At 38.5% G+C, this 20,104-nt stretch overlaps 1 protein-coding gene across 2 annotated transcripts in view; it reads right to left on the reverse strand.

The window, feature by feature from the left end:
• Positions 1-20,104, reverse strand: part of ENPP3 (ectonucleotide pyrophosphatase/phosphodiesterase 3) — a 74,921-nt gene that overhangs the window by 19,723 nt on the left and 35,094 nt on the right. For both annotated transcript variants that reach the window (XM_046004466.1, XM_046004465.1), the window contains exons 12-19: positions 15,958-16,066; positions 14,650-14,778; positions 13,969-14,000; positions 10,647-10,774; positions 5,189-5,255; positions 3,196-3,283; positions 1,500-1,678; positions 69-120 (exon numbers count right to left, since the gene is read on the reverse strand). In XM_046004466.1, coding sequence (XP_045860422.1) covers positions 69-120; positions 1,500-1,678; positions 3,196-3,283; positions 5,189-5,255; positions 10,647-10,774; positions 13,969-14,000; positions 14,650-14,778; positions 15,958-16,066 — 784 coding nt within the window. The remainder of the gene's footprint in view (positions 1-68; positions 121-1,499; positions 1,679-3,195; positions 3,284-5,188; positions 5,256-10,646; positions 10,775-13,968; positions 14,001-14,649; positions 14,779-15,957; positions 16,067-20,104) is intronic.

The raw sequence follows: 20,104 nt of genomic DNA on the forward strand, positions 1-20,104 counted from the left end.
CAAAAAGGCAATAATGTGTTTTGTTAAGCTTAAACACCAAAGACTTGACATGTTTTCTATGGACTTACTTTGATCTTGAGAGAGATTTAGCATTTGATTCACATGTTCTAGATCAATAGCCTGCAAAACAATATGGGGAAGAGAGAAAGTTAAGTCAAAGTGATAAGACATGTTGTAAGGGGATCAGGATTATTTCTGCAGTAACACCCGAATGTTTTACTACTAAGCAAGGAAGCCAGAATAACTTGAGTTTAAATTCCAACTCTGCCACTTGGCTCAGAGATGGAGATCCTACTACTGCTTGGGATACTTTGTGTGGGAGTTAACAAAGATACAATTGATAAGGAGGCAAAGTTGTGACCACAGCTAGAATCAACTACTAAATTAGAATGACTACATCTCTGGGCTTCTCAGGCTTTAGTATGAGTACAACTCACTTGAGAGGCTTGTTAAAATGCAGATTCTGACCTGTGCCCAGTGGGGCCTGAGTTGCTGGATCTCTCACCAGCTTTCAAGAGGCAGATGCTATTCCTGTGACCACACTTGGAACAACAAAGGGCATTCTTTACAAGAAGAATTTGGAGGTTTGCAGTCAGGTAGATCAAATTTCTGTGACCTTGGACAGTTTACCTAGCTTCTCTAACTCTTCTTTGTTCCTAAAATGGAGATGAAAACACCCACATTTTAATGTTTAAGATTATTATTATTTTAAATGGTGGTTCCATCCAGGTAAGCTGTAGGTAAGAAACCCACACCCCTACTCTGATCTGATCAAGCTGTGGACTTGATTTTTATTGGGAATCTTGGCTGGACTTTTTGTCCTTTAAAGCCTCTTTTGGTCAGCATTTCTTTATATACTTATTGATCTATGTGGCGTAATGTTATTTTGAGCATTAGAGAAAGTCAAGTCTTTGCTCACTCCTGGCCATAAGGAGTAACTCTTACCCAAGGCAGCAGGTACTTATTTAACTCTACAACATTTTAAACCTGGCATCAAATGCACCGACATTCGTTTTAACTTGATCGACTCCTAATAACAGGCCTCCAATTCCATCCTGAAATCCCAGCCCCCATCCCTATGCTCTGATTCTCACAGGGAGGGTTGGTCCTTGGATTCTGAGCTCCTGTTCTGACTCCTTGCCTTCGGGGGTGGGAGGACTCCTAACACCGGAATCTCCCTAGCTGTAAGAGGGATAAGTTTACAAAGGAAACCAAAGACAGCTTCAAGATTCTACTGCTTTGAACGGTTAAGGACACTTAGTCCACAAGGGAATTAATAATGTCCAAAGAGTGCTTTCCAGTTTACAAAGCATATTCACATACTTAATCTTACAATGCATTTCTCATCTCCAGACACACTCCAGACACAGCACATACACTTACTTAGTAAATATCTGAACTAGAACACAAACCTGGTGGTCAGCTACCCCTATTATAACCCTGGTTATAGATCAACTTGCCCCTTCACATTCTTATGGACATGTGAAGCTATTACTTACGTTCTGTAGCTTGGGGCACGAACAGTTTAGAGTATCTGTGGGCAATGGAGCAGTAAAGCCACAAACAGAAGGCTTTGACACTTCCTCTGCATGGACTGGCTCATAAAAAGGTGCCTTCAGAAGATGGTTTAAACTACCATGGGTGCCATTGTTTGGTGCTGGTTGAATGTGTAGAAGATCTGTTTTTAAAAATAAATTCAAAGTAATTTTAAATTAAAAGGCAACACCTGCTAGCATTTGGAAGGAAACAGAACTTGCTTTAATAAATTCCGCTATAACATGGTCTTGTATTGCATACGCCTTCAGGTTAGTGTCCCTTCCCTCAGCGATTTCTTTTGGGGGGGGGGGTTGTGACAAGGAGGGGGAGAGAGAGGTGGGGAGGAGAGAGAATCCCAAGCAGACTCCCCATGGAGCACAGAGTCCAATGTGAGGCTCCATCCCATTACCCTAAGATCATGACCTGAGCCAAACCCACTTAACCTACCGAACCACCCAGGCGCACATGCTCCCTCACCCCACCCCCTTCCATAGTTTCTAACACCTCCTCCTTCTAGACAATGGGAACATTTATTACAAAAGCTACACACACCTTCAGGAACTGTTTCTGCTCCTCCAGAGAAAAGTATCATTGTTTAAATGGTCACTTTGTTCCTTAAGCATATCCTGGTTTTCTAGCATAAAAAGCTATACTTTTATCAGGAACAATTTTGAAGAAGTTAACTTACAATCTTACTGATAGTATATTTACTTAGTTATATGAGACTTCGTTAAGGCCAGATACCTTTAAAAATTAAACTCATAAATTTTGTGTAATATTTAGATCACTTTTTCTACTCTTTTTCCTACAAGAACCCAATATACAGATATTTTACAAACATAGTCTTTTAAGTGGTTCCTGTTGAATGCCACCAAACAGAACTCTCTTAGAGCTGAAATCCTATCTGGTTCCTTCTAAGCCTTCTCACAAAGGGCCAGCATCCTTGACCACAAACTCAGCTTGGGATCCGAGAGTCAAAGTCGTTAAGGCTACAACATATTATTTTCAAACGGATACTCTTTGGTTTCTAAGTCATATTCAAGCACCACAGGCCTTTGGCAAGATTAGGGACGACAATTGTGAGTGTATTTATGTCAGAATTCCTAAAGCTCAAGCTGAAATTACAACTTACCCATTGCCTTGCCAAGACAAATGATTTATTAGTACAACACTCTGAAGTAAGCATGCAGGCAGAAAAGTAGGGGAGATCCCCTAAAACTCTAATTCTTTAAGGTTTGTTTGTTTGTTTGTTTTTAATAATAAGTGTAATCCGAAGCATCTGTCCAACTTCCTATCATCCTTTTATGCCGGAAGATTTTCTCTATAATTATAAGAAATACTTGTGCTTTTAGGGGTTCTTTGCCTGCTCTGAGAAGTTAGAAATGTAATTTTATTTATCTAAGTTTTATGAAGTTTTCAAATAGTAACTGACAGAAAAGCTTGTCTCCTGAGAGCTAATGTTTATCATTACCGACGAACAGAAAGACTTGACTCTTATGCCTGAATAATTGTGAATGATGATTCATTCTCATCTTTTCTCCTTCTGTCTTCTTAGGGCAAAGCATCCATCTCTGGGATTCAATTTATTACCAATTTCAAAACACGTGTTTTTAAAACTATATCCACATTTTGGTGTCAAATGTAAATAGATATACTCACCACACATTAGGTTATAGATTTCAATATTTTCAAATGGCTCAATTTCAGTCTTCTCTTTAAAACTTGGTCCATGTGCCAAGAAGATAGCCTATGTGGCAACAGTCCTATTGTTATTAGATGCCATCTAAACTCAAAAACAGATATTGGAAAAGACCCAATTTTCCCTCTGTCCTAGCTCCCCAGTTGTGTCTGAGGCTAGTGTAAGGATTTCTTTTCAGATTTGGAAATGATTTTTATATCATCTGCACCTATGATTGGGATTCCAACCATCCCAATCAAATATCATCTATATTGTATTTACTTTTGCTAAATGGACCTGCTTCCACAGCTCCTCTTATGTCAACAGAGGAGAAACAAGCAACAACGGACAACCAGGTCAGCACAGTTCTACCATATCTATGGTATAAATTAGAAAGTCATCAAATAATAGCAGATATTTTTTCCACAGTCCTTTCATGTCGTTGTTCAAATATGTTAATAAGTGACAAAAATTGTTGAAGTCTCTAAATGCTGAATTTTTTTTTTTACCAACTTATACTAACCCACTGATTGCTCAAATATATTTCCCCTTTTAGGTGTGTAAATTAGTTAAAAGATACACAACTACAGAGGGTCCTCAGAAACTGAGTGAGAATAGGTAGAAAGGAAGACCAACTACTGAGCTCTAAGCAATTCTACTTGAAGAAGTTGAAAGAAATAGAGTCTACTTTTAGGAAGAAAAAACCTAAATACTTTTATTTACATTTAATTAATTCATGCTAAATATATTATTAATAACACATCTCATACTTTCAGACTATAAATAACTAGAAGAAAAGTGTCAAACATAATTATTTTTTGGTAACAGTGCCATGTATATTTTTTCCCAAGGTGATTAACAAAGAACAGGAGGCATAAGTGTTCCTTATAGTAATTGGTTTAATTATCAAATATCAAATTATCAATAGTATTCTGCATCTGTCTCCAGAGACTTTTCAAATGTTTACAAGGATCTATAGCTCATCATGACAATGTTAAAAGGCAGTATATTCAGAAAAAGCCCAAAACATTTTCTTTAATTGGGAAGGGATGTGTGTTTGTGTTTGTGTGTGTATTGTTATTAATGGAAATAGATAAGACAGCCAGTTGCAAAAAGTCATAAAGCTTTACCTATAGGGGAATATCAGTTATACTTTATTCAAACAGTCTCTTCCCTGGGTTTCCAGGACACACTATGCTCCTCCTTTTATTCTTCCTTCGTTATTGGCTTTACTTCTAAGTGTCTTTGCTAGTGACTCTTTTTCTTTCAACTCACTTTCTATTCTATTCTATATTCTATTCACTCAGTTTCTGAAGACCATCTCTAGTTATGTATCTTTTAACTAATTTACACACCTAAAACCTAAAATTTTTTAAATCTCTGAATAGACAGACTCTCCTTAGGTGCCCATAAAACTTCTCCACTTGAATGTCTAATAAATATTTTGAACTTAAGATACCCAGTTGAACCCTCACTCCTTCCTCTCCAATCAGCCACAGTTGAACATCCTTCCAATTGCCTATGACTCTCTCATCCCCAACATGTCAGGCACACTGCCACCTCCAGGCCTTTGCACTGGCTGTTTCCTCAGCCTGGGACACTTGCCCCCTGAATATTTGAAAGGTAAATTCTATCAGCTTCTTCAAGTCTCTGTATAAACATCATAATGAATCTCGCCCTCTCCACCTTGTGTAAAATAGCACACCACTCCCATGGTTCCCTGAAACATCCCCAATGTCTGCCAACTCCGCTTTACTTTCATTTCCCATGGCACCTACCCCTAACATACCAAATAATATACTACATTATTACACCAATAGTCTATATTCCTCTGTTAGGCTGAAAGCTTCATGAGGGCAGGGATCCTTAGCTGTTTTGTTCAAAGCTGTATTCAAGAGTCCTGAAGACTGCCTATCACAAAGTAGCTACTCAATAAATATTTGTTAAAAAAAAATTAATGAAGCAGTAAGTTACCTCCATGCTCTTAAATTCGTTGTTATAACCATGATTGCCTCCTCCACAGAATGAATATGCTTTACTCCTTTAAAGAAATAATAATGTTACATTGCAATAAATATATGGATATGAAATCTTACTCTAACCTGAGCTTTAATGGATTTTTATGTACCTTCTGCTTTTATAGAAGTAAATTTTTCTGTCAACAACAGCATAAACAGAGTTCTTTTCATGCTCAAATTCATAACCTCAGAGGAACAAACAGAATGGTAGGAGAGAAGGAAGGAGAATTCCAGAATCTATAAATAGAATTCAAAAGCCTTTGACACTTAGACATTGACAAGATAAAAACAAAGGCATAGATTATAAAAAAAAAAGAAGAATTCGAAATGTAACATTGTGTGTCAGCTACACATCAATAAAAAATTAAAAATATAAAAAAATTGTTTTCTAGCTTACCTGAATCTTTACACATTAATTAATGTCTGTGTGATTAAGAACAGTTTGACTAATATGCTACTTAAGGCATTTCAGTACTTTAGAAATAAGTCTTTGAAACTGGGAAAAAATATTGATTCCTATTGAAGTGTAAAGAATATGGAGAGGAAGTTAATTATAACACTTGGTAAGAAGAAGCTAGTATATTCTTACAAATTCAGTTTATTTTTAATTTGGGGGCCATTCTCCCATAGGCTGTTGCCCTATTACTTGAAGGACTTTTCAAATGTAATTAGTCTTTTGCCCACCTTCTCATACTTAAGTATTTGAACTGCACAGTATTAGCAATTTTATACATAGTTGGTTTTTATACATGAAAGCAAAATGGGAACAAACAAACCTAGATTTTTTTTTTAAAGCAACAATGTCATAGGGGTTCAAATTAGGTCGCTAATGGAAAAAAAAGGCTCCTCTTCCCAACAGTTGGCCTTAAGAGATTTTTCTCATTTGCTTTCTCACTCCTACCTCCCACTCCTCAGGCAAATACATACACGCAGTGTTTTTATTTGTTTTTATGTCGTAGGCAGGCCTTAAGTGTCTTAAAAAATTAACTTTTAGAGCAGTCATAAATGACTCCTACTCAGCTTAAATAAAAATAAATCACAAATTAAAAAATAAATCACAACACTGAGCAGGCTACATTCATTTCTACCCAAGAGAGGAAAGAAAGGAGAGGGTAGGGACTAGCTGGAGTGGGGAAAAACAAGAGGAGTCCTATTCAAATTCATTTACCCAAGGTGCCAGTTCATTACTTTGATTAATTCCAATAAAATATCTGACAGAAGGAAAGAGTTGTTTAAAAATATTTTTATCCTTATTCCAGTTATATTTGGTTCCATCAGATTATTGGAACTATATGGGGATAATTAAGTTTTAAATTCTGTGTGGGAGGCTAGAGGATTCATTAATACAAGGGAAAAAGAGATCTTTAGAACCAAGTCATTGGTAAAATTTTCTGAAGCTGATCCTTCCTTCATCTTTTATTTTCAGAAAAATATTTAGTATTTTCAACTTCTCACCGAATTCAATTAGGAAACTAGTCAATGTGAAAGTCAATACTTACTCGGAAGTGAAAGGTAAAATATAGTGTTTGAAAAACACGATTTTCTGTCCTTCTCAAGTGAACATTCCAGAAATTGGCTCGCCCTTCCAACTGGTCCTGTTTATGCTTTCCAACCATTAGACTGGAAATTACATATGGAAAAACAGAAGCCAGCATTGGGAAAAGATGAGTTGATTTTATCTATCCTGATTAAGCTCAACTTCCAAGTACCATATGAAATCTTCTGGAACAAATTCTCTTTTATCTTCTCCATGTCTCATTAGTAAAGTTGAAATCAAGGCCAGTTTCTCCACCACCGTTGAGTAATGACACAGGTCGGAGATGAGCAAGACCTCTTTCCTGACTCTCAGACAGCTGCCAAGTCCCATGCACCTGTGTAGTCCCTTTCACATTTTCCCCTGCTCTCCTCTTCTACCATGCTCCTTGTTGGATCCTTGTTACTTCTGGCCTGAACAAAGTTCCTAATTGGTCTAATTGGTTATCCTGACTGTGAATTTCAGAGTCTTCCCACATCTCACACACACACCTCTTAGCCGTATTGACACTGAGCTCTCTGAAATGCAAACGCTCATATCCACATATTCACCTCTAGCCACCCTGTATCTACCAATGACCTGCTTCCTTAACTGTCAAAAGTCACGGATTTTAGTCATAACAGTTCCTTTAGGAAGAGACCAACTCCATTCTCCCAGGGCTCCAGTGATGCAGAACTACTTGAAATTGCTGGAATCTAGTCCATCAGCCTTGCAAACCTGTTTCTACACTTCCTTGCCCCAGAGTAGCTGCTGGCTTTAAAGGGGTGCCCCATTGCTCTGGGCAGAGCATTTTGAGAAAAGCACCTCTGTGAATACAGCCTGGCAGTGCTCGAGGCTTAGCAAGCCGATGGATGCCTTCTAGCAGAGTAAAGTGGTCAATTTCCTCCTGTAGACATAGCCCCCAATCAGGGCTCAGTGAGCTGAGCAAGGATTGTTTTCACTGCCTCTCTTCTTGGCTGAGTGCCTCTGGGCAGTGCACAAACTACACAACTACCTGGGGCAGACCGCTGCATGTGATAGCATTTAGCTATCCCATCCTGAGTCTTCAAAGCCCAGAGCAGTAATCACAGCCACCAGGAAGCTTCCTCTGATATTCTCTGACATCTATACCTGGGCTGTGTAATCACTCTTTTTGTTTCCTTGCGCATTGTACTTGAGCCTCACACAGCAGCTGTAACAACTGATTACAATTCTTGTCTTCCTCCTTGCCTGCACAAAGATCCTTAGGGTGGGGGCTGTGTCTACCCCATTTCTTAGAAAGGTACCTGGGAGGGACACCTGGATGGCTTAGTCAGTTAAGCGTCTGCCTTCAGCTCAGGTCACAATCCCAGGGTCCTTCAATAGAATCCTGCATTGGGCTCCCTGCTCAGCAGAGAACCTGTTTCTCCCTCTACATCTGCTTCTCCCCCTGCTTGTGCTGTTTCTCTCTCTGACAAATAAATAAGTAAAATCTTTAAAAAAAAATGATTTTTTAAAAAAGAAGAAGAAAAAGAAAGGTGCCTGGGAGGTATTTGTCACTTTTCAATCATAAAATGAAAAGCTATTATTCATGTTCTTTTAGGGAGCACTTTAACAATACTTCAGTTGTAGTTTCAAATAATTGGGTTTCCTCAAATTAATAAAATCCAACACATTTTAGGCAAAATAAAAATGATGACGGTGAAAGATAACACGAAATGATGATATTTGCTGTAATTCTAGAAAGGAGATCTAATCTAGTTATCAAATATCAGACATTATAACTAAAAACAACATACTGTAATGTAGAGACCAGGCAGCCTGACACTCATGTGTTAAGGGTTGGAGGTAGAACGAACCCAGGGCTTGATCAGACGAGACTCCCTGGTTGCTCAGGTTTGGGCTGTCGTCAACATTTCCCTTTGATATAAATGAGTTTAATATCAAGAGACTAATAAAACAAGGCTAATTTGGTGTTACAGACGATGAAGATGAAATCCTGAGACATTAATTTGTTTATGTTCTCATAGTCTATGTGTGGAGGCGAGTCTTGAACCCTCGTCTTGAACATCTCGCTGCTAGCGGTCACATTTAAAAAGCTCATAATTTGAGACTAGATATTAATGTGTAATACCCAGAGGTATTCTGGTAGCTGGACTCTCCTTCTATAACCCATCGGTCATGTTATAGGATCCATGGGCACTTCTGCATTTGTTACCAGTGACCTCTTTATTTCTTCCATCTCATACTCTCAACAGTAAATATTTGGAGCCATTTACTCAATTTGGACATATATTTGCTCACATGATACATGCCTACATTACTAAAAGCTTTATATACTTAATATTAGTAAAGCTTAGTCTCTTTAGTTCTTCTGGAGAAGGCTAAGGTGAGCCATACAATAAAGCCACTCATCCTCACAAAGGATTGTGAAACCTTAATCCCAAGGAGAGAGGCCACGCCATCTAGTGGTCAGATGCAAGCACACACACTCTCTGGACTAACCGTGCACTGCTTGGGTTTCCCGTTATCTCATAGAAAGGTTTTGCCAAAACCCCAGTTCCTCATCCTGTACCCACTCATATTAGAGCCCAACTGCCTTATCTTTCTCTTGTTTCCCCTTTGTTAAACATGTCTTTCAGAGTCTGTATGCCCACTGTCTTCTGTATCCTCCGGCATTACATTGCACACAAATAAGGCCAGAAAACAGTATGATCCTGATTCCATTTAAACCCACGTGCACATGGAAAAACTACCACCACCACAACAACAACACTGGAATGAAATAAAGAAATAGGAAACATTAGTTGAACTACCAGAAAGTGTGTGTGTGTGCATTTGTTTGCTGGCTTATTATCAGTCTTCATCATTGGACAAGAATCCTGTCTGTTATCCTTCAAATGCCTGAAACAAGGCCCAGCACACACACAACAAACATCATTGTGAAACCAATGAATGAATTGGTTATCTTGGGAGGAGGGGATTCAGAACGGTTTTTATTTTCTCTAAACACAATTATAATTTACAAATGCTCAACAATCAACATGCATGGTAACTAGAAAAAAAGACCAAGCTAACCAATATAGCTTGGCCTCAAAGCCATAAAGGTGCTCCTTCATAAAAACCACAAAGATGACAGACAACGATCTCAAGGAGCCACCCAATCAATAACTTACTACCAACCTTCAGGACAACTGATATCATCTTTACATCCTGTCTACCACCTGAAAATGACCCGAGTGGCAGTTAGGAATGTGCTGCTATTGACAGTTTCTGGAATGGTCTACAGTGTCAGTCTTCTTCCTCTTGCTCGTCTGTCTTGTGAGAATTAGGATGCTAAGATTGGCCCCCTAAGAACCGGCATTTCAAATGCAGAAGTTCTAGGTGGCATGTAAAAAGTCAAGGAAATATCAGTACTCAGGAAAAAAAAATAACAGGATCATATCAGCAGGGTAAAATTAAGGTAAAGAAATGAAACCCTGCCATTTGCAACAAAGTGGATGGAACTAGAGGGTATTATGCTGAGTGAAATAAGTCAACCAGAGAAAGACAATTATCATTATGATCTCTCTGATATGAAGAACTTGAGAGGCAGGCTGGGGGGTCATGGGGGCTTATGGGGGGAAAATGAAGCAAGGTATGATCAGGAGGGAGAAAAACCATGAGACTCTTAATCTCAGGAAACAAACAGGGTTGTTGGGGGCTTGGGGCGGGTAGGGAGAGGGTGGCTGGACTATGGACACTGGGGAGGGTATGTGCTATGGTGAGTGCTGTGAATTTTGTAAGCCTGACGATTCACAGACCTGTACCCCGATGCAAAAAATACATCATATGTTAATATAAATTATAAAAAATTTAAAGTAATCTATATTGAAAGATGGTTGTTAAAAGTATTACAAGACAAGTGAATAGATGCACAAACCTCACAGCCAGCCACTGCCGATCCACCAAAAGATGAACCTTGTCAATTCTAATATTTTTGGCAAAGTGGAGTCGTTTTGGCAAATCAGGAGTCAAATAGGGTTTGAAATGCTGATCAGGTTTCCGGCACTAAAAAATAGGTAAATTCTTTCTTCATGTAAGTTATAAAATATGCTAGCTAATTCAACAATAACATCTTCTAAGGCAATTAAGCACTTTTTAAAATTAAGAGGATTTAAATTTGGCTTATAAAATAAGGATATGAAACCTAGTATCGTTGTGGTCACATTTCCCAATTATGTTGTTTTTATTGTTGCAAGTTGTTGATTTAAATTATGATGTTCTAAGTTTTTCACCATAAACTTCCCCTCCTTTTTTGACAGACACTAGCTATGTCGAGATTCCGAGTGGCAATTACAACTTTTGAATTTAAATTATATATGAAAACTATATAACACAGTAAATATCACTAAAAATTTTAAGACTCAGTTTAATTGTACCAAAATCCTTTTACAATGGATTCAATTTACCCTTGAAATAACCTACATTTGCTTACTTCTCAAATCAAGTCAAAAGTTTCTGATACCTGGCATAGGTTCTTTATTTTTAAAACTCATGGATCTCTTACAAAGTAGAGGGAAATATTTCCTTAATAATTAAATAATTAACAATTAATAATTACTACAGTAACTTGGTGGCATATTTTAAAACTGTGCAAAAATGCAACTCAGGGCGCCTGGGTGGCTCAGTGGGTTAAAGCCTCTGCCTCTGGTTCGGGTCATGATCCCAGAGTCCTGGGATCGAGTCCTGCATGGGGCTCTCTGCTCAACAGGGAGCCTGCTTCCTCCTCTCTCTCTCTGCCTGCCTCTCTGCCTACTTGCAATTCTGTCAAATAAATAAATAAAATCTTTAAAAAAAAACTGTATGAAAATCCAACTCATAGACATCTAAAAAAAAGTGAGGAGACGAGAACTAGAACTAAAAATGAACTTTTTCACCCTCATGACCTTTTTGAGAAACAAGAGAAAATACAGGTAAGAATATGGGGAAATTAAATTTTTTCTACCTCCTCATTCTTAAGTCTCAATCATCTCACAAATACTTTAAGTCTGAACTCATTACTATTTTGCGCTCAACTTATAGAAGAAAAAAAGACACCATGAAATTGAACAAAAAAAAATTAAAAAGGAAAATGGACAATAGAGCCAGAGAGTTATAGGATGAAAAGGGGAAGAGAAATGTTTTATTGCACACATATTTTGGCCATTTTTTTTTCTTGCCTATTTTAGTATCTTTACCAGGCCTCTTCTTCTTTTTTTTTTTTTTTTAAGATTTTATTTATTTATTTGGGAGAGAGAAAGAGAGCATGAGCAGGGGTCAGGGAGAGGGAGAAGCAGGATCCCCACTGAGCAGGGAGCCTAATGCAGGGCTCGATCCCAGGACCTGAAGACCATGATCTGAGCTGAAAGCAGAAGCTTAACTGACTGAGCCACCCAGGCACCCCCATTGTTACTTCCTTCAGAAGCCAGTATTTTTGTAACATTCAGGCAAATACTCGATGGCAGCTCTTGGGTATGCAGCTTCCTCAAAGATACACGGGACTAGACTGTGCCCTTGAGGACCACAGGTCATGTGGCAGTCATACTCTCCTAGCTGGTGTGTAGCCAGAGTAAATCCCAAGGAAATGGGAGGCATGTTGCCAATTTCTGAAGGAAGAATGGGGTTATACTTTGCATTTGAAAATTTAGGCTGAAGACCCTAAAGTTGGGCAAACTTGGGTCATTTTATCTAAGAACAAAGTTGATGCTGTTTTCTGTCATGCAGTCACAACATTGTTGAGCTAAAGAGCCACCCATTCATGTTTGGTTATGTTTGTCCAATAAAAGCTCAATACGGGACCTGGGACCAGCATTGCCAGGAATATATATTGCACTGCCAGTGCAGTATTTCCTGGGAATAACGGACGACTTCAGGAAATGGTGGTCCATTCCTTCAGGGTTCTGTGGCTCCAGGCCCAGCCTATTTTCACAGCGCCAGGTAATGGGTTTCCAAAGCCTGTGGTAAATTCCCTGCACCATCAGAATTGTTAGAGATTTGCCCCTCCTCACCAACACGGCTTCAGCTATAGGGCTCGTGAGGTGATGAGGAAAGAGCAACAATATGTGGTTTTAGAGAGTCCACAGGCTGAAAATTCCCAAGTGCCCCTCCAATCAGCGTGGACACACAGCCTCTCTGCCTTTCACCAGCATGGGGTGAGATTGCCTACCCTGCGTACTCAAGATCAGCGTACCAGAAGGTGTAAGAGAAAAAAGGAGTGATTAAGACTAAAGAATTGCTGCTCTAGTGGTCATTTCATAATTTTTTTTTTTTAGATTTTGTTCATTTATTGGACAGAGAGAGAGAGATAGAGAGAGCCCAAGCCTGGGGAATGGCAGACAGAGGGAAAGGGAGAAGGAGGCTCCCCGCGGAGCAGGGAGCCCAGCACGGCTCTATCCCGGGACCCTGGGATCATGACCTGACCTGAGCAGAAGGCAGACGCTTAACCAACTGAGCCCCCCAGGGGCCATCAGACTTGCCGTGGGTCCCAGGAGACAGTAACATTGCTCCCTCTGAGTTTTCCTCACTTTTCAATCATTCACATTTCATCTTAACCTTTTTTACTATAATTGCATGCCGCCTATACTTAAATAAACCTAGCCCCATCCCAAGCAATGATAGGGTCATGAATCTCAGGTAATAGAAAATATACTTGGGAATATGCCTTAAATACAGAATTATTAAAACTATACTTAAGAACTCATCAGGTCTCTCTAGGAGCAGTGAATGTCACTTTGAAAAACCCAGATGGCTTTAAGCTAGGTATCTGGAATTTGCCCTGCTCCTTTACTCACAACCCAGAATGTGGGAACCAATCAAAAGCAGTTGCAATTATACTTAGAGGGTGAAGGGATGATTTTTCTGACTCGTATGAAAAGAACGGTAAGAGTTCATGATTCACTATTTTCCGATATTAAGTCAATTAAAACATGTGACAGGCCGTGCAGCCTGAGGCTCCCTGGCATGGATCTTTTGCAGGGGACATCAGCCCACTCAGTGAAAACCAGGAGCCCCCCAGACTAATCTTCTGGAGGGGTGACAACTGCAAATGGAAACACCTAAGATAAAAGCAACTGATATACATGTAAAATAATGTCAACGGAGGGTTTCATAAAGAAATGACAAGTGGCTTGGGCTCAGAAATACAGAATATAGATTTCTTCCAACCCAGATTTTAAGGACATTCTATTACCTTACATATATGTATTAGGACACTGTATACTTACACTGAGGTTCCTAACAATTTCTTCAGAATTAACTGTTTCAAAAGAAAAAAAAAAAGAATCACATAACAAATGTGAACAACTCAGATGAATTTGACATATACATTTATTAATGACTAGGATCTGGTAAGATTGAATAAAAAACTATTTTAAGCAAAGAATTATTTTAGAATTTAAGAATATATTTTAACCTACAAATAGTATATATTTTAAACTAACAATTAAGTAAAATATATTAAATCTTATTAATATTACTATTTAATTTAATTAATTGATGTTTTAATTAATATAACTAGGATCATTAATGTAAGTGGACTGTATTTCATTATATATCATTTATTATAAATATCTACTTATATGGCTATAAGTAGAACATATTTTAACCTAACAATTAAGTAGAATATATTAATATTTTTATTATTATTAACATTTTGTTTCCATCAATACTTTATTAATATTAGCACAATTAAGTAGAATATGTTTTAATTTGAGAATATTAAATATTACCATAGACTTTACAGGCTGACTATATTTAAACAAGGAAGGGTATTTCTCCTTTGCTTCTGTATGGTCTTCCCAAGAAGTCAGAAGAGGGGCCTGGCAATCTCTACATCCTCAGAATCATAAGGTATGTTATTCACTTTCGATTTTACCTTTTTTTTCACATGGCATCTTCATACTTACAACTGTAAAAGTCATGAGGTATATTACGAGCCCTGATACGAGGGGCAGGCCCTTCGTACATGTAGAAGTTTATTCGAGGAAAATAGTCAGTCATATATTCCATTTTGTCACAGTAAGTCTGATCCATTCCTAAATTTTAACAAAAGTATGTATACCACTGAGTATAGATAGACAGATAGTAACAAATGGTAACAATCTGTTGTCTTTGACCATTTCAAATCAGAGATATTCTATGTTACAGATCTCAAACCAAGTTTCACTGAGCACCTATACAACTGACCCTATGATTTCACTCTAAATGGCAGACCTTGAAAACCCTGGCAGTGGAGAAGGGTCACGTTTATAAGAGAAGAATAAACAAGAATTATGAACAGATCATTTGTTCAACATAAATCAACTAACTTCAAAGAAGAAAATCCTCTGGAGAAATTTAGTTATATTTTAAGTACATTATTTAAATTTATATAAGCGGCATGCACTTTATATTTTTTTGTTTTTTTTTAAATTTCTTTTAACAAAATGGACATTAAAATGGTTCACTTTCATTTTAAAACAGTAGGACAACGTGTTAAGAAAACATTTTAGAAATTTTTAAAATAAATTACTGTTTCTCGTTACCTTGATGTCATAAAATATGAACAAAAGTTCTGTACACATAAAATCCTTTTCCTCCTCTCCTCCATGCCTCATTTCTTCACAGCCTTTGGAGCTAAGCTTGACTAACCTAAGGAAAATCACCCAATTTCCGCTTTATGTACCTCCAAAAACACCCTACCTAGTGAAATACTTGACATTAAATAGGCACTCAAAAAATATTTGATTGAACAATAACCCAGCCATATCCCTTACTTTTTACAGAAAAGTAAATATATGGATGGATTTTCAGAATGAACGTTAGAATAAACTAGAAATTTTAGTTTTAGTCCTCTATTCCTCACAACCTACCACAAAACTTGTTCCTCACTCATTCAAGAAGTTCTAGGTCTGGAAGTAAACTCTAAAATATCACTATCCTTGGGGCGCCTGGGTGGCTCAGTGGATTAAAGCCTCTGCCTTCAGCTCAGGTCATGATCCCAGGGTCCTGGGATCGAGCCCCGCATCCCGCTCTCTGCTTGGCAGGGAGCCTGCTTCCTCCTCTCTCTCTCTCTGCCTGCCTCTCTCCCTACTTGTGATCTCTGTCAAATAAATAAATAAAATCTTTAAAATATCACTATCCTTTTCACATGTTCCTTGAAATGATAAGACATAATCAATGATAAAATGTGATTTAAAAAGAAAAGTATAAAAGAAAAAGAAAAGAAAGTATACCATGGTCGGCCAAAAGGATTATATTGACACAGTTGTGTAAGTTCCGCTGTTTTAAGCCTTCCATCAACATTCCAAAAGCTTTATCTACCAACTGTAAGGCTTGAATTACCTGAGGAGGGAAAAATTAGAGTTAAGATTTTCTTCATGAATTAAACATTAATTAATGAAATCACTATCTAAGGGAAAAAAACTTGAATAAATTTCCTTCTCTGAAATTTCTGGATTTTGAAGTAGGACATCAGAGCCTGGCATCCATGCTAGCACATGGATTCCCTAAATTTCTATAAGCAAATAAAAAAAAAATTAAACCATGTTTCAACAAAGGAAAATAGAGGGGCACCTGGGTGGCTCAGTGAGTTAAAGCCTCTGCCTTTGGCTCAGGTCATGATCCCAGGGTCCTGGGATTGAGCCCCACATTGGGCTCTCTGCTCCGTGGGGAGCCAGCTTCTTCCTCTCTCTCTGCCTGCCTCTCTGCCTAGTTGTGATTTCTCTCTGTCAAATAAATAAAATATTAAAAAAAAAACAAAGGAAAATAGACTATTGGCCAATAACTATCTGAGAGAAATGTTCAATCTCCACAACATTATTCAGCTGCAAAGGCTTTCATGATCATGCCCAGTGTTGGGGAGGGGTGGTCCACAGACACCTCTGTAGAAGTCTTCACGGGTGCTGGGGGCATCACATGACAATGCCTAACCAGAGAGTTAAAAAGATGCATACCCTATAACTTAACAGCTAGCTTCGGGGCATTTGTCCTCATAAACACTGAGAGTACAAATGGAGATTTATACCTAAGCAAGGAGCCCGTTGTGGAGCTCCATCCTAGAACCCTGAGATCATGACCTGAGCCTAAGGCAGATACTTACCTGACTGAGCCATTCAAGCGCACCTCATTTTTAAATATATATAACATTTCTCAGTAAACATCCTTGTACAGAAATGAAAAGGAACTATATCAAGATAGTATTAATAGTGGTTATCTCTGAACAGTGAACTGGAGTTCATGTCTATTTTATTGATTACATTCTTTTGTGTTTTTAAAATTTTTCTCCACTTCATCACCCTAGTGCATTGGACTGACAAGGTTTAAGTGAATACATTTTAACTGACATAACATCATGTTATAACATGTTATAACATGTTATAACATGATGTTATGTCAGTTACTGACATTTTTTCAGTGACTGGGAAAATGTAATAGCAAGGGATTGGGAAAAATATGTAATCTCTTATAGTACTATTATAAAATGATAGCTTTTTTTTTCTTTTTTGAGAAAGACTTTTACAAGCCAATTACTATCAAGAGCTTTAGTATATTACCTCATGAAATTGTCATGGTAATATGCATGGATGGTGCTATTTCCACCATCTGGAATTTCCAGGAGGAAAGACCAGGAAACTTGAGGTTTAAAGAAGTTAAGTAATTAATATGTTCATGGTCCCATAGTTAATAAGGGACTTGAATTCAAACCGTTCAATCTACCGCTAAATGCATCAACTCTTGAGTTGCTTTCCTGACTCCCGTTCTTTTCTTTTTTTTCCTCTTCTTTTAAGATTTTATTTATTTACTTGGTGGGGAGAGAGGCAGAGGGAGAGGAGGGACAAGTAGACTCCCTGCTGAGCTGGGAGCTAGCTAGGAGGCTGGATCCCAGGACCCCAGGATCATGACCTGAGCCAAAGGCAAATGCCTAACCCACTGAGCCATCCAGATGCCCATCCTGATTCCCATTCTTAAGGTGACCGTGCACTCTGGTTTGTGACCATGAGTCACAATTCCCACCTGTTATGGCATAATTATGCCCCCTTTTGTGGTCATTCTACTCACTCCTCCCAACTGTACTAACAGCCCCCCGTCCTCTGTCATCTCCCAGCCTCCTGGCATCTGCTGTCATTGGACTTTCCACAGATTGAAATCATCTGTGCATGTGTCTGCCTCTCCAGGAAAGTGTAAGCTCCTGCAGGAAAGAGACCCTGCGACCTACCTCATCACGTTTCCCAAGCACAGAGTCTTTCATAAAGTATCCACTCAACAGATGGCACATTTTACTCAATGTTAACTGTCTAGATGCTAGCCCCCTAGTCTAGCCCAGACAAAGGAAAGAAACAAGAAATCCCTGTGACAGGCAATAAATGAACAGTTTTTTGAATGGTAAGATAATAAATAGGAATAGAAATGTTTGAAGCTTTGGGAAAACCAAGTTCAGATTAGGAAACCTTGCTTCTTCCCAATGGAATCGTGATCATTCACTTTTGGAGTGGATACTGTGGAAACAGCAAAATCAGTTCCGACACAATGAGCTAAATGGTTAGACTCTCAATAAATAACAGTTTTCTGGATCCAGAAGTTCCTTATTATAAAATGAAATTCAAGGTTGCAGAGGATAATGCTAGTAGGAAGCTTATGCAGCCTTAACATCATTGGCTTTTCAATAGGTACAACATCCTTCCTGTATATTCTGCCTCCATGTGCTTCCCCAAAAGTGGAGGCCCTTAGCGCTCTAGAATCATTCCGTCCTGTTCATGAGCATTATCAAAAATTTAAGTTGATTTGTACTTAAGTTCAGGTTTCTTTTCCAAATTGATTTTTCTTTTCAACTTTTCATTCCATCTAAGATGTAATACTTTGTTTTTCAATAATGAATTAACAGCTGAAACTTGTTCAAGTATTAGACCATTATTTAAAGCTACTCAGGACCAGTCAGGACATTCTGTACCTAATTCAACTTCTATACTAGAGAATCCTTGGAACAAATTTGGTATCAAGTTGCTGGTCTCACCAGACTTTAAATGTCTCTCTTACTATCTACTACAACCCCATTTCATAAAGCCCTCTCCACTTATACCAGGCCACCATCAGCTTCCCATTTAAACACTGTTTAAGCTATCACATTTTTAAGGTTTCTTAAAATAAAAACTCCTTATACATTAACTCATTATTTCTTTTATTTGCCCCTTCCACGTGGTTTCTGGGTAATGGCCTCATTTTCTTCACCCCTAAGAATGTCTTGCACAACATTAGGTCCACCAGAAACTGTTCAAAGTAGACCTTAAAGGGATAGTGGAGCAAGAGCAAGATGGTTTTAATGAGCGAAACATCTAGAACTTACTAAGCTTTCAACAACGTGAGTGAGCAAACTAAAACAGACTTTTTGATTTCAAGTTATGTCATAACTCTAAATTAAAGTATGTGATTAAAAAAATACCAGTAACAATAATAAAGCCATGAAGGCATCGAGTTTCTCCATCCACTTTGCCTCTTCTTCTAACTTTTAAATGGGGTGTGGTCTTCATCCTTCTTTTGTTTTCACTCTTCACTCTCTCCTTAGGAGCTCTTCACTTCCATGCACCATCTACATGCTGCCAAGCTGCTCAATCTTCATGTCCTCTGAGCTTTAAATCCATGTTCAATTGCCTTCTGGGCATCTTCCTTTGGACATCACAAGCAGCTTAAGCACACCATGATCTTCCCCTGCAGAATTAACCCTTCAGCCACCTCACTGGTGTAAATGGGAACACTTATAGCAGCTCATGATAGAAATCTGACAATTGTCCTTGATCCCCCACCCCATCCCCCAACTCCTGGCAAGCCATGCCAAATCTATCTCCCAAATCCACCTCAAATGATCTCCTTCCTTCCGTGGTGGTTGCCTCTACCCTAATCCTAGACACAATGATCTCTTTTCGGAAAAGTTGTAAAAGCTAACTTGTCTCCCCTTACCTTCCCCGTTTCCTCTAACCCATTCCTCTCATACAGTAAAACTGATCTTTAAATACACACACATCTGATTACATCACTTGCCTCAGTGCTTCCATTACATATTCTATGGCCAACAAGGATGTGCATGATTTGGTGCCCTGCCTCCCTCTCTAGGCTTCCCCTTAGTCCTCGCATCTGGGCTACTGGGCTCTAGACATTGATGAGAGATAATCCCCACAGGGATTCCAACAGTGCCTGGCACAGAGGTGAACACAGGAAGAGTTAACTGCTACGATTATTAACTATTATCATGCAGTCCATTCGTCTAACCATCGGTCCATTTGCCTGTCCATTTATTCATTCTGTGCATTCCTCGACTGTGTTCAGCTCCTCCCTCAACCAAGTCATTTGTGAACTTTTCTCTTTTTTATTATTCAGAGAACTTTCTAA

The sequence above is a fragment of the Meles meles genome, chromosome 5 (assembly GCF_922984935.1).
Source record: "Meles meles chromosome 5, mMelMel3.1 paternal haplotype, whole genome shotgun sequence".
NCBI classification, from domain to species: domain Eukaryota; kingdom Metazoa; phylum Chordata; class Mammalia; order Carnivora; family Mustelidae; genus Meles; species Meles meles.